General features: G+C 56.0%; 1 protein-coding gene across 8 annotated transcripts in view; it reads right to left on the reverse strand.

Annotated features, from left to right (window-relative positions):
* The window catches only part of LDB3 (LIM domain binding 3), a 60,833-nt gene that overhangs the window by 18,803 nt on the left and 28,863 nt on the right, over nt 1-13,167 (reverse strand). For 3 of the 8 annotated variants that reach the window (XM_008570312.1, XM_008570310.1, XM_008570307.1), the window contains one exon: nt 2,393-2,538. In XM_008570312.1, the coding sequence (XP_008568534.1) occupies nt 2,393-2,538 (146 nt within the window). Of the gene's footprint in view, nt 1-2,392; nt 2,539-5,688; nt 5,851-11,780; nt 12,520-13,167 lie in introns of those variants that run through there. The other 5 variants (XM_008570309.1, XM_008570308.1, XM_008570314.1 and 2 more) reach the window with 3 other exon arrangements.

The following is a 13,167-nucleotide window of genomic DNA, read 5'->3' on the forward strand; positions in this document are numbered from 1 at the left end:
GCCCGCCTGGGCCCGGGCCGGGGAGGCGGAGGGAAGGGACGCAGGGCGGGCCGGCGGCGCGCGCCCCGGAGCCCGGCCGCCCCCTGGCGGGCCTGCGACGACGCCGAAGCGCGGGGCCGCCCCGGAAGGTGCCGGAAGGGCCCGCCCCGGACGGGACGGAAATGCCTTTTATCGCGCCGCGACCAGGCCGCCCGTCCACGCCCGCGTCGCCGCCAGACTCCGTCCGGCCTCCGTCCCGAAGTCCCAGTGTTCGCGGGGCGGCCGCCTCCGTCCTCCCCATCCGCGGTCGTTCTCCATCCCGCCCCGTGCAGTTTTAACCGCAGAACTTTCTGTCCTGGCCCCTGAAGGGACAGAGAAGCCCCCCTCTGTGTGCCAGGCACTGCATTGCACCCCCAGAACACAGGTGTACGTAGGATCGCCCCCGTCTGCCAAATGAGCAACTCAGGCCTTGGAGAGCGCAGGTCCCTGCCGCAGGCGCCCGCGGCCGGCGCGGGAGGCCGTCCCAGGCCGGAGCCGCTTCGACCGCCCTCACTCGGCAAGCGCGGGGTCGGCCCTGCGCCTCAGGTCCCAGCTCCCCAAAGCCAGGCCCTTCCTGACTCAGTCCTCGTCTTATGTCCCCTGAGCTCCAGCCACAGAGAAAGAACCCCCTGGGGTCTCTCACTGTGCCTTAACAGGGCGTGCTGAGCAGACTTAGACTTCTTCTGCCCCGTGGCGTCTTGGCCAACTCAGACTCCTGCATGACACAGAGAAGCCTTCTCTGTCCCCCACCCTCTCCCTGAGGATTATCTACCTCGTTCCCAAACAGGTCGTTAATTTCCTCGCTGCATCAGCTTTACCATATGTAAAAATGGTGTGCGCGCGTCTCTGCGTCTCTGGATGGATGTTGATAAACGGACAGGCTGTGCATGGGGACAGGGAGGGAGGGAGATATATGGGAAATCTCTATTTTCCGCTCTATTTTTTAAAAATAAAATATGACCGGTAAGGGGATCTTAATCCTTGGCTTGGTGTTGTCAGCACCACGCTCACCCAGTGAGCAAACCGGCCATCCCTATACGTGATCCGAACCCGTGGCCTTGGTGTTATCAGCACCACACTCCCGAGTGAGCCACGCACTGGCCCTTATGCTCTATCTTGCTGTAAACCTAAAACTGCTCTAAAAAGTGAAGTCTATTAAAAATTTGTATGTGTGTAATAACTTTGAGGGGAAAGAAATGTTTGTAAATGGAAAATCATTATTGCTTCCCTAAGTTCAAAGTGGCTTAAAGATACATATGTTGAAAGTATCATGCTGTAAATGACAAGGGTGTGCCCACCTAACATCCTCCCTCACTCACCCGTGGAATAGGCACCAAAGGACCACTCTGAGAACCCTGTGACCCACTGCCCCTGTGTGTGCAGCCGCCAGAGTACAGACTGCACAGCTCACAGCCCCCCCGCCCCGTGCTCCTCACCAGCATCTGAGCATTCATTTGCTCCTTCACTCTCCAAGCCTGTGCTGAGCGTCTCCTCTGTGCCAGGCCTGAGGCCAGTGCATACAGTGGAGAAAATCCACTATAGTCCTGCCCTCATGGAGGTCAGAGGGGATGATGATCAGACTCAGGGACTGGATTCTGGGAGCCCTCCTGTGGGCATGTCCTATAGACCAGGGCACACAGGACCATCCCCCAACCTGGGAAAATACCTGCTACAGAGCCTTCGGGATCCTTGAGCAAAGGCTGGCAGGGGGAGGTGGGCTGTATGCCAGTCTGAGAATTATCCCCTGGGCTCAGGGAAGCAGGCCCAACTCTGCCTAGGAAAGTCGGGGACATGGGGCTGAGCCCTCATCCCTGCAAGGGGCCTCTGGGCACTGATGAGAATGAGGCTCAGAGAGATGGAACAGACAACCAGTGAGTTCTGCCTCTGCTGGCCCTGAGCTGGCCCCTCTATTTCATATGTGCTCCCCATGCCTCAGGCTATCCTGTCTCAGCCGAAGAAATCAAAGACCAGATAGGTCGAGCAGCTTGCCCAGGGTCCCACCAGGATGCAGTAGGTCTGTCCAAAGCCCAGCTGTTTTTGTTATAGGTGCCTGTAACTCCAGCTTGAGCTGGACCCACACTCATGTAGGAACAGTTTCTCCCCTCTGATCCCTCTCTTCCCTCACCTCGAGCCTGGAACTCTCCAGACAGGAATGTCTCCTTCCTAAGAGCTAAGAGGCTCTGTCCCTGTCTGGCTCAAGGCCAGATGCAGGCTCCCTAGGATTCTGGCTCACAACTGGGGGGAAAGAGGGCTGAGCCTTGCTGGTAGGGCCTTGCTGACCACCATCCTTCTGGGATGAGCAGACCCCTTGCTCTTCCGACTCCCAGAACTCATGCCCAGCCTAGGTAGCCTCCCCTCCTACTCTGCCTCTCACCTGGCTGGTAGACAGAAGGCCGGATGCTGGCAGTGGTGACAACCCGGGGCTTGGATGAAGGGACAGATGGGCCTTCACTGTAGCTGGTATGGGCGGTGGGTGCTGGAGAGGTGGTCGCTGCAGAGCTGTGGGCAGAGGCCTGGGGCCTGGAACCAAGTGGGGAAGAGTTACAGCAAGAAGGACAGCTCCAACTCGGCCCTGGGGCCTGCAGCCATGGCAGGTTGGCTCCCCAATCTTCAGGAGCCTCTGGGAGGAGGAGACCTGACAGAGGCATCCCTGGGGAACTGCCAGAGGCTGTGAAGGAAAGACCAAGGGGCACTTCGAGGGGAGGAACATGCTGCTTGGGTGGCTAGTGCCACCGCTTTTGGAGAGAGGGAGGAAAGCCACTAGAGAGACAGGAGGACGCACAGCAAACCCATTGCTTCCATGGGACTGATGGGGGCAGAGGCAAGAGAGAGGAGAGAGATGGAGGTGGTCAGAGCAACCCCACCCCGCAACCTTCTGGGGCACCTCACAGTCTCAGACCACCTGGCATCCTCCACTTTCTATTGTTGCAGAAGGGAGTAGCAGAGTCTCATGTTTCTGGGCAAGAATGCCCCAGGGAGGGCTCATGGGAAGGCAGGAGGCCCCAACAGCTCCCCGCAACACACACGCATACACACACACTGAACATCTCTTCCGTATAGAATTCCTGTTGCCCTCTTCCCACTGGCTTAGCTGGGAGAGGCCTACAGCAGCCTTTCCTACCTGTGGCCCAGGAACCAAAGAGGTGGGGAAAAAAGTGTCCTCGTTCATTGCCCTCAGGAAATGCTGTACTTGGCCTCTCCTCTGGGAGAGCTGAAAGCTCCAAGAACTCCTGGGGTTCAGCAGCCTGTTTCATCTTGTCTGACCCTGTGTTTCCCAATTTCATTTGTTTGTGAAATCTTTTTCTTCATTGAAAACTAATGAACACCTTACAGAACACCTCTCTGGTGTCTCCCTGCATGGCCTTTTGTATCTCTCAGATCCCAGAGGGGACCACATGACCACACCCAGGGCAAATGGGCCATTGATGGGGGTGTTAGAGAAGTGAGCCCCTGGAAATACACTGCCTGTGCCCCCACCCCCAGCCCATGGCATCCTGCTTTCTTTCCACCTGTTCCTCATGGGCCTCTAGGGTCTGCCCGTCCCTGCTGGGCAGAGTTGTAGGATGAGGGAGTGCCCTCCCCTCTAGGTCTCTGGGAGGGAGGTGGCCCTGGGATAGGAACCTGCCACCAAGCTCCTGAGTGGATCCAGAGGGGCCGGTGGGGTGGCTCCAGACAAGGCAGAGGTAAAATGAGCCTCAAAGAGCCAGTGTCCCAGACCTGGGGCTGTGAAGACTTGCCCTGTCAACTTGCCAAGGTTCTGATTGAATGAGGCCATTGTCCCCCCTCCCTGGGCCTGCCTGCCCTTCCCTGGGTAGATCCCCATGCTAAGACCTGTGGAGTAGGGGCCTAGATGGAAAAGGGACAGACAGCGTTCATCGAGTGCCCAGCTTCCACTGTGACTGGAACAGGGCAGGGGTCAGTGGGTCTGACCCAGACTCTCCCACCAGTGAAGGACGCTTTGCCAGCATGCCAGGGGCTATGGGTCTTGTGCTAGGGACTGGTGTTGGGAGAGGAAGCAGAGGCCTCCTACATCTGGTGAGAATTCTTTTTTTTTTTTGTCCTTTTTGAGACTGGCCGCACCGCGCTCAGCCAGCGCGCCACGGGCTCGGCCCATCTGGTGAGAATTCTGAAGCCATGCTCCGATGAGAGGCTGGTGTGTGCATTTGCCTCCCATGGGTCCCCCTAGCTCGAGCTCCATCTTAGCGCATTTGCAAGGAGGGGAGCAGCTGGGCTCAGAGTGTGACCGCTGATCCCTTCTGCCCTAGCCCAGTGCCCTCTGGGCCCCTCTCCAAGTTCCACCCAGACCCCTACTGTCTTGGCAAGGCAAAGGGAAAGAGGACTCACCCTGCTGAGGGCGTCAAAGGCTCCAGGAGCTATGTGGTGGGCAGGCCCAGGACATGAAGGCCTGGAGCCTGATGCTGGAGCCTGCCCGTGAGCAGGGCTGGGGACCTAGGTGTGAGGCTATACTGCCCATGGGACCCCAGTATTTAGACCTCCCCCGTCCAAACTGGGAAGCTTCTTCCCCCTCAACAACAGGGACATCTCTTACACTCTTCAAAGTTTCTTTTTTGTGCAGGAAGCAAGGCCATTATGCAAAGAGATTCTGGAGTGGAGAAGGGAAGCAGCTTGCTAAATCCCACTGCGATAAAACAACTCCTGGAGGCCCAGGGCCATGCTCACCCCAGAGGTTCGAGTTGGGCTGGAGAAAGGCCAGGCTTGGTACCACGTGGGTCATTGTGAAGTCTGGGGGTAGGGGAAAGCAGATAGGCCACTTTGCCTAAATCAGTCCCACCTCAGGCTGCACCATGGACCTATGCACCCTGACCCAGAGCGGCATGTCCTCCCCAGCAAAAGCCTGGGGTAGGGAGCATGGGAGGCTGGAGAAGCCAGGCTCTGACCCCAAATGCCAACTTATAGTTCCAGGAAACCCAGGAAGAGAGCTGGGCCAGCCCAACCTGTTGCACTACCTGGCTGCTCCAGAGTGGCCTGTCCAGCCTCCTGCACCTCCCCCTGCCTTAGGTCTCTACCTTGCTGGGTGTCCAGGAGGGCTGGGTGGGGTGCAGGAACTCGAAGTACTTGTGCCCTTTTTACATGCTACATGTTTTATGTACATTTTTTTCTCTCTCGACCCTATAAATATACATATGGTGTTAAACATCTTAACAGATGAGGAAACTGAGGTTCAGAGAGGTTAAGTCACTCTCTAAAGGTTACAGACAGTAAGTCATGGAGCAGAGATTTAAATCCCATGACAATGGGTGCCCCTGGAGTTAACATGCTTCTCCATCAAGAGAAGAGAGAGTAGAAGAGAGAGTGCCCAGCTCAATGCTCCCTCCTCCATGGAGCCGTCCTCGATTTCCCCAGCCCACAGGGACAATTTTCATTCTCCCTAATTTGAGTTCCAGGAACTAGGACTTCCTACACAATCCTTCTGTTACCTAACTCTGTGTGTGTGCGTGCCCCTGGGGGGCCAGGCAAAGTCCCTGCCTCTGTTCTCAGCCACAGGCGGTGCACGCCTCTGAAACACATCTTCAGCTTCCCTTCACACTATGCACTGAGCAGTGCTGCCCTTCGGGTTCGAATCACACAGCTGCTGGCAGATGGACTCAGGCTGGGGCCTTTCCTGCCTCCCTTTCCCGCAGTCAGGGAGAGCACCTATGGGCCAATTACCTGGGACTGTCCGCAGGGCTGGAAGCAGGGGCTGTGGCAGAGGCGGTGGCAGCATGGGCAGTGGCCATGCTGGGAGAGGCAGCAGCGGGCGGCTGGGCAGAAGCAGGCAGCAGCGGGGTGGTGGCCTGGCTGGTGCACACTGGAGCATGCTCAATAGGGGTGCTGATAAGGCGGGACCGAAAAAGACAATAGGTCAAGGGAGCCTGGAGACCTCTGCATGGGGGCACGTGGCCGCAGGGAGGTGGGCTGGTGGAAGGTGCCCTCCTACAGCAAACAGAGCGGGATCCTCCAGAAGGCATGTCCTCCAGGCCCAGAGAAGGAGCACCTCCAGGATCCAGGGAAAAAAAAACTCAGACCACAGGGAGGGCCTGAGAACATCAAAAAACATTCTCAACCCTGGAGGGATTCTCCCCTCCACAGTAATTTTTCTGTACTTCCTAATTCTCATTCTCAGCAAAACAGTGCGGTAGAAGAGTAGATTGAATGATCAACCCAGGGTCTTCCCCTATCCTGCTTTCCTTTTTCTTCTGTCCTTCTGCATTCTGTCAGGGGCACGCATCGACTTTGGGAGGGATGATTCGGCCAATAAAGCAGAGACAAGATACTTGAGTGTCAAGGGCTTGGGCTCTGGAGTTGTGGGAACCCGGGCTTTAGGCTCTGAAGGACTCTGGGCATGAACAGGATGTCTGGGAGATGGATGAAAGCCACCATGCCAGGCATCAAGGTTATCAGGACCAGAAGCGGATGGGGTATTCAAGGATAGAGGCCCCTGTGCCCCCTGTCAGGGTAAACCCCTTGGAAGTGGCAGGACCCCAGTGTTCCCCATGCCCACAGTGAGGGACCAGGCAGACCTGACACAGTCCAAAGATCTCTATGCCACCATGTGGCCTGGAGGTCATAGGGGGTTTGGCAAACACCCAAGAGTGACATGGCCCTGAGCACCTGCATACGTGAAAGGCCCTGTAACTGGGAACAAGAGAGGTGATCACTGTGCTGGAGCAGACCAGCGTGACCAGATGTGATGGGGATATCCCAGAAGATGCCAGCACAGGTGGACCATGGCCAAGGACCAGGTACCCACACGCCCCCACCCCGAGCATCTTGGCATTCTGTAAACACCTCCTCCCCAGAACCTTTGCAGGAAGACAAGAGCTGTCAGAGCCTGGGTGGATGGGATTAGAATTCTGTTACCTGAGAAATGGGGCAGAGAATAAAAATTAAATTATAGGAGAGCAAAGAAATGCACATTCTTCGCGCTTTGATTTGCACTTGTATTTGCAACAACAGCAACAGGATAAATGTGACTCCTGCAGGTGGGAATAACTCCCCCCCATACTATGTAATTCATTCACTGCCTTATGCTACGGGCCAGGCATTGTATCTCTAGTTCCTCACAACAGCCTTCTGATGTGGATTTTATCCGCTCCATTTAATGGATGAGGAAATGGAAACAGAAAATAAATCGCTCGAGGTCCTAGAACAAAATGACTGAGGGTCATTTTTGTTTGAAGATACTAGTACCTCGCAGAGGAAGAAAGAAACTTCTTGTGATCAGCCAAGTAGAATCTCTCCCCGAGAAAAGGCACTATTCTTATTAGAAATAATTAGAAAACAATGCTTCCCTCTACTGAGTGCTTACCATAGTATAAGCCTCAATATAAGCCCATAGAATACCCCATGACCCCATTTGATCCTTTCAACATCATTTTATTTTATTTTATTTCCTTTTTTGTCTTTTTCCGTGACCGGCAATGGATCGCAACCCTCAGTGTTGCGCCCATACCGGACCAGGACTGGCAACGGGATCGCAACCCTCAGTGTTGCGCCCGCACCTCGCTCAGCCAGTGAGCCGCCGGTCTGTATGTGGGATCCGAACCCTTGGTGGGAGCGCCACCGCGCTCCCAAGTGGCGCACTGTAGCAGTGCACCACCGGGCCGGCCTCAACATCATTTTAAAGAGAAGAATCTGAAGTCCAGAGAGATTGCGTCTCTAGCAAAACATCACACAGCTGCCAGTGGGAGAGAAAAGCTCGAGCCCTAATCATTACAACACTTCTCAAACTTTCATGTGCACACAAATCTTGTTAAAATGCAGCTTCTGATTGAGTAGGTGTGGGGTGGGGCTGAGAGTCTACCGTTTCTAACAAGCTCCCAGGAGACGCTGATGCTGCTGGCCCATGGACCACACTTGAAGTAGCAAGGTACTGGAGAAGTTTGCCTGGATGGGAGTGCAAGTGGCTGTGAGCTGTTTACCAAAGCACCGCCCCATTGTTCTCCTCCACCCAGCGAGACTTATGGCAGAAAAAGTGCAAGAGGATGAAGCAGGAACAGAGCTGCAGAGGCGTGGGTTGACAGCCCCACGGGAGGGAGCACCATTCTCCTCCATGACCGTGTGGGAAGCATCTGGGATGGGCAAGGGCAGTGGCCTCATCCTGCCCAGGCCTTCCTGGCTTAGTGGTCAGAGAGGAGGCCTTGGGCAGCCCAGCTCGCAGGCAGGCAGCGGTGTCTGGCCCTGGCTCTTCCATGAGGTCACTTGCCCACACTCTGTGAAAGAACCTTGCTTCTAGAAGCCATGCCTGTGATGTGGCTGTCTCAGAGAAGTAGCTGCAGGCCCTAAAGCCATAGCGCTGAGCTGGCTGCTCAGACCCTCCTCACAGCCTGGTCAGGGACGGCCTGGGAAGGCCCAGGCTGACATAGGACACTTGTCTCCTTGATCTGCCTCTCCCTGGCCCTATCCTGTGCTTCCAGGGGACTCCTGGTTGCCAAGGACACTGCACAGGACAGGAGTGATGAAAATGTTTGGGCTGGGGACAGTATTCCGCAGGACAAATAGGAATTGGTGTTGCCTGTATCCTTTGCTCCAATTCACTGTCAGACCAGCTTACCTGCTGCTCTCTCCAGCCACAGGCCCCAAAGAACCCTGGATTCCAGGGGATGATGTTAGAGCTGGATGATGTTAGAGCTAGATTGTTTCCTAGGACACTTCACCATCGACCACAGGGCCAGGACGAAGATCAGTACTAGGTACACACAGCATGCACCTGAGCCTGCTGCTTGGTGTTCTTGCTGAGTGGCGTCCTATCTAGGACCTCTGTCTGCAGACACCAAGCAGCCAGGGCTGAGGGAAGGTTGAGGAGGCATCTGAGGGCATCCTGGAGGATCTCAGGTTCTTGGTCCAGGTTAGCTCCTGCCTGAAGTTCCATGAGCTCCCAGAAACCCCCAAAAGGGGACATCAGAGAGCAAGCACTGCAGAGAATTTACTTAGCCCTGGCTTCAGTCCTAAAGACAGTGCCTTTGGAATCACCCCAGCCTCGTCTAGGATTCTACAGTTACCTCCTGCCTTGGCCATAATTCACTTTAAACATCTAAGAAAAAAACCAAACCAAACCAAACCAAACCAAACTAGACTCAAATGCTCATGGCTGCATGGGGGAGGGTGTGGCCAGAAGGAGAACCACAGCCTGGCGATGTCCCCTTTTCAGCTCGTCTCTTCCCTACACCTGGTCAGCATCCAGGTGGAGCGTACCAACCCTGTGCCCTTACCTGTTGTGGTAGCCATTGGTGGTGGGAATGGTGGCATTTGATGACAATGATATTATGTCTGGAAAGGATGGGGATGGTATTGATGATGGTGTTGGGTCTTGGGGTTTATGTTCACCAGGCTCAGGTCGGAACTGTTGGTGCTGGTGGTGTTGTGACTAGTGTGCATGGTGCTGAAGGGCTTGGTTGCCATTACTGGGGTAATGATGCTAATTAACTATCTTAATTAACTGTGTTAGTTAAGAAGTGGAGTATGAAGAACTGTTGATTGAATGGTGACAGAATATTGGTCAGGTGGTTGGTCTTGAAATTGTTCACGCTGAACCCACCTAGTCTACATACCATCTTGTGGACTAGTGACTGCCTCTCAGAGGAGCCCTGGCCATGTCACTTTGCAGCAGTGCTACACGCCGTGCAACTCCAGGGCCCACGTTGACATCGTGGTCTATGCCAATGATACCCTGCAACTTTTCCTAGTTCCACTCTGGACTTCAGAATACATTCAAAATCCTGTAGCCTGGGGGCTTCGATCCGGACCACCACTGACCAGTACATCCTCAGCATTCCCTACTTTCCAGCCAGGGTGATTCATTCGGGGTCTGGGACACCCTTCTTCTCATCAGCACCTCTCCTCCTTCTGCTTACAGTGCCTGTCCAGGCTTCCCTATCCGCACACACCCCAATCCGAACCATTCCTGAAGATAAAATGCACTGACCTCTTCTTCCCAGAAGCCTTCTCTGATCCTTCAGTTGGAGGGACACTCCCTGGCCTCAGACCCCACATGATCAACTTTGCATGGTGCTCACAGCCACATTGGCCCTTTCTGATTCCTTTAGCACCCACAGCAGCCAGGTGCCTCAACCAACGCCCACAGACATGGATGCTGAATGGGGACATCTCTCCTGCTTACACCGAGGGCTTTACATGGTTCCCTGGCCTGGAGCCACCCAAGGTGCTTCCACACAGAGGCTTGGGGTAGCCAGGAAGGCACCAAACAGACTGGAAAGCAATTACAAGCCTTCTAGGGCTTCAACCAGGTGGCTACAAGAGGGCTCTGATGCGCTATGGGCTGGGGATGGGGGTCTGAGAGCCCACCAACTCTGAATGCTTGGCTCTGGCCCTCTGTCAGCCTCAGGACACCCACTGCCCAGGAGCTCTCTCTGTCTGGCAGCCCTCTGCCCCACAACCCACCCTTGGGCCTTGCAAGGCCTCAGTAAAAAATCAGCCAAATACAAGTGTGCTCCAGGATGCCTAGATGAAGGCAGGTGTCCAGGCAGGTTTCCCCCTTTCCTACCACCTCCCCATGGGTCCCCCAGCTAGGATGATGCCTACCTGGCCCTGCTCTGGCCCTTCTGTCAGACTACTGGAGGCAGGAAGAGGTGGAAGGTCGACGTGGAATAAGCCGGAGGGGGGCTTTAGGGAGAATCTCAGGGTGGGAGGAGATGAGAGAGCAGCCTCCCTGGCCAGCACTTCCAGGTGGGGTTTCTAAGGTCCCTAGAGACAGATAAAAAGCCTGTGGCCAGGCAGCAGTGAGAACAGGGCAGGGGGTCCCGAGAGCTGGGCCTTAGCATCAGCCCTTATCTGCTAAGTGCTGTTGCTCTGTTCTCGGCCTGCGATTCCTTGCAAGCAAGGGGGCCAGGCTGACGGACAGATGGGTGGGGTGCCAGCTAGAGGCTCACAGCTTGCAGGACATGAGCTGCCAACTGGCTAGGATCTTTTCAGCCACTGCTGTCCTGACTAGTCCTTCCTAAATGCTCAGGACCAGGACAAGGTCACAGGGGAGTGGGGACTGAGAACAAGACCCAGTTGGAGGCCTTCCCCGCCCTCCCACCCCTTGAGCAAGACGTTGCCAGGTCTGCCTTCCATCTCCTCTCCCCTGAGCCCCAACCCCGGCTCATGGAGTTCCCCTGGGAACATCTTATAGTCCAGGTGTGCCTACCGAAGCCCTCTTCTCACCTCTTGGACCAGGACTGAGCCCAAGTAGCCCCTTCCCAGGAGAGGGGCTCACAGCATTTTTTTTTTTTTTTTTTTTTTTTTTGTCCTTTTTGAGACCGGCCACACCGCGCTCAGCCAGTGAGCGCTGTGAGCACACCGGTCATCCCTATATAGGATCTGAACCCGCGGCGGGAGCACTGCTGCGCTCCCAGCACTGCACTCTCCCGAGTGCGCCACGGGCTCGGCCCTCACAGCGTGCTTTCTGATGGGGAGGGATGATGCTTCGGCCTACAGGTTGCAACTGCGTGTGTGAGGAGAGGCAGCGGGCTTTTGGGGACCCCCGATCCACACTGCCCTGTAGGAGGCTAAGGCTGCCCATGTGGCCGCGGCGTGGGTTCCCACCTGCCATCTTCCCCTGCTGGCTCTGCAGCCCAGGTGCAGGGACCTTGGGGTAGGAAAGGAGTAGTGAGCAGAGCTGTGCTGGGTCCTGGCCCTGGTGGGCACTTCCCTGTCCCTCTTCTGTAGATGCCTGTCCTCTCTCGGTCTCTGACACTGCCCTTGCCAGCCCCTCTCGCACAGGACGCATACAGGCACAGCATGACGGGGGCTTGGCTTGGTTCACTTCAAATCCTCTTTATTTCATAACAAGCATGCTCATATGTACAGGAGAGAGAACTATGGAGCCAGCACACACAGTGCAGAGAGGAGGGCGCACATCCCGATCCCATCACAGCCGGGAGGGTCTCTGCCTCATCTACCCTGGGGCTTCCACTTTCTTGGCAGAGTCCTGTTCCAGGCTGCCCTGGGCTCCAAAGGGCAGCAAGGGAGCCATCAGGGCCAAGGAGTTGGCCCCTTCCCAGGATCCTGATCTACAGGTGACTTGTTCCAGGATGGCACAAGGCCAGGAGCTGAGGGCGGTGGGAGACTGAGCAGGGCCCACCTTCCATCTCCCTTGGCCCTGGGGTGTTAGGCCGCAAACCTGGCCACATCCTCTCTGGTCTATGGCTAAGGCCCTGTGCAGGGGGGCAGAGGTCGGGCTATCTGGGGGCTGGGAGAGGTGTAGAGCTATGTGGAACTGGGCCTTGGCCGTCAGCTCTGGGGCGGGCAGAGGGCAGAGTGCTGCAGCTGGCCAGCAAAGGTGCCCCCAGCCCAGCTACACATTGTCAAGCATCACCGTGGGGCTCACATGCCAGATCTGTGTGGGGGGAAGGAGGGAGGAAGTCCAAGCTGCCAGGGGTGGGGGGAGTCCAGGCAGCCTTTTAGCTTTTAACATTAAGGATTTGGGCCGAAAGGCCATGGTGCCAGTTGCGCAATTTGGCAAAACGTGGGCCGTTACGTTCCGTTTCAAACCTTTCCCTGTGGCAGAGAGAGAGAGAGAGACAGAGAGAAGAGAGAAAGAGAGAAAGGGGTTAGGGGATGTGTCCACCATTCCCCTGTCTGATGCTGGCGCGGACGGCATGGGAGGGAGGACGTGGGCGGGGAGAAGCTCCGCCATCCATGGGGTACTCTCTAGGTGGTCAGGCCTGGCTTGGGACAAGACCAGAGTCCAAGGGGCCAGGATGGAAGGAATGAAACTCCTGCCTTGAACGAGTGGGGGGCCACAGAGAAGGGGTCTGGCTAGTGGGCCTTGAGAGCAGGCTGGGCAAATGGGCTCCCTGGCTTGTGTGGTTAGGGCTGGGCAGGGCTGCTTTGGCTGCAGGCTCTCAGGACTAAACCAAATAGGTGGGCCTAGCATGGTCTCTGTCCCCTAGCTGGGCATCAGGAAGTAGGAATGCCTATTGCCTGTGAGGGCAGACCTGTCACCTCTATATACTGCCCTGTCCTTGCCATCTTTCACTGTCCCCACGGAGAAGCCTGAACGCACCACCGACTGCCCCTGCCTGCCCAGGCCTGAGCACAGCTCAGGCACATGCGTGTATGCACATACACAAACACACATAGTCACAAGGCCACTGTCACAGACATAGAGGGCCAGGACTTTCTACCACTTCCCATCAGTGCAGC

This window comes from Galeopterus variegatus, unplaced genomic scaffold (assembly GCF_000696425.1).
Source record: "Galeopterus variegatus unplaced genomic scaffold, G_variegatus-3.0.2 Scaffold590, whole genome shotgun sequence".
Taxonomy (NCBI): Eukaryota; Metazoa; Chordata; class Mammalia; order Dermoptera; family Cynocephalidae; genus Galeopterus; species Galeopterus variegatus.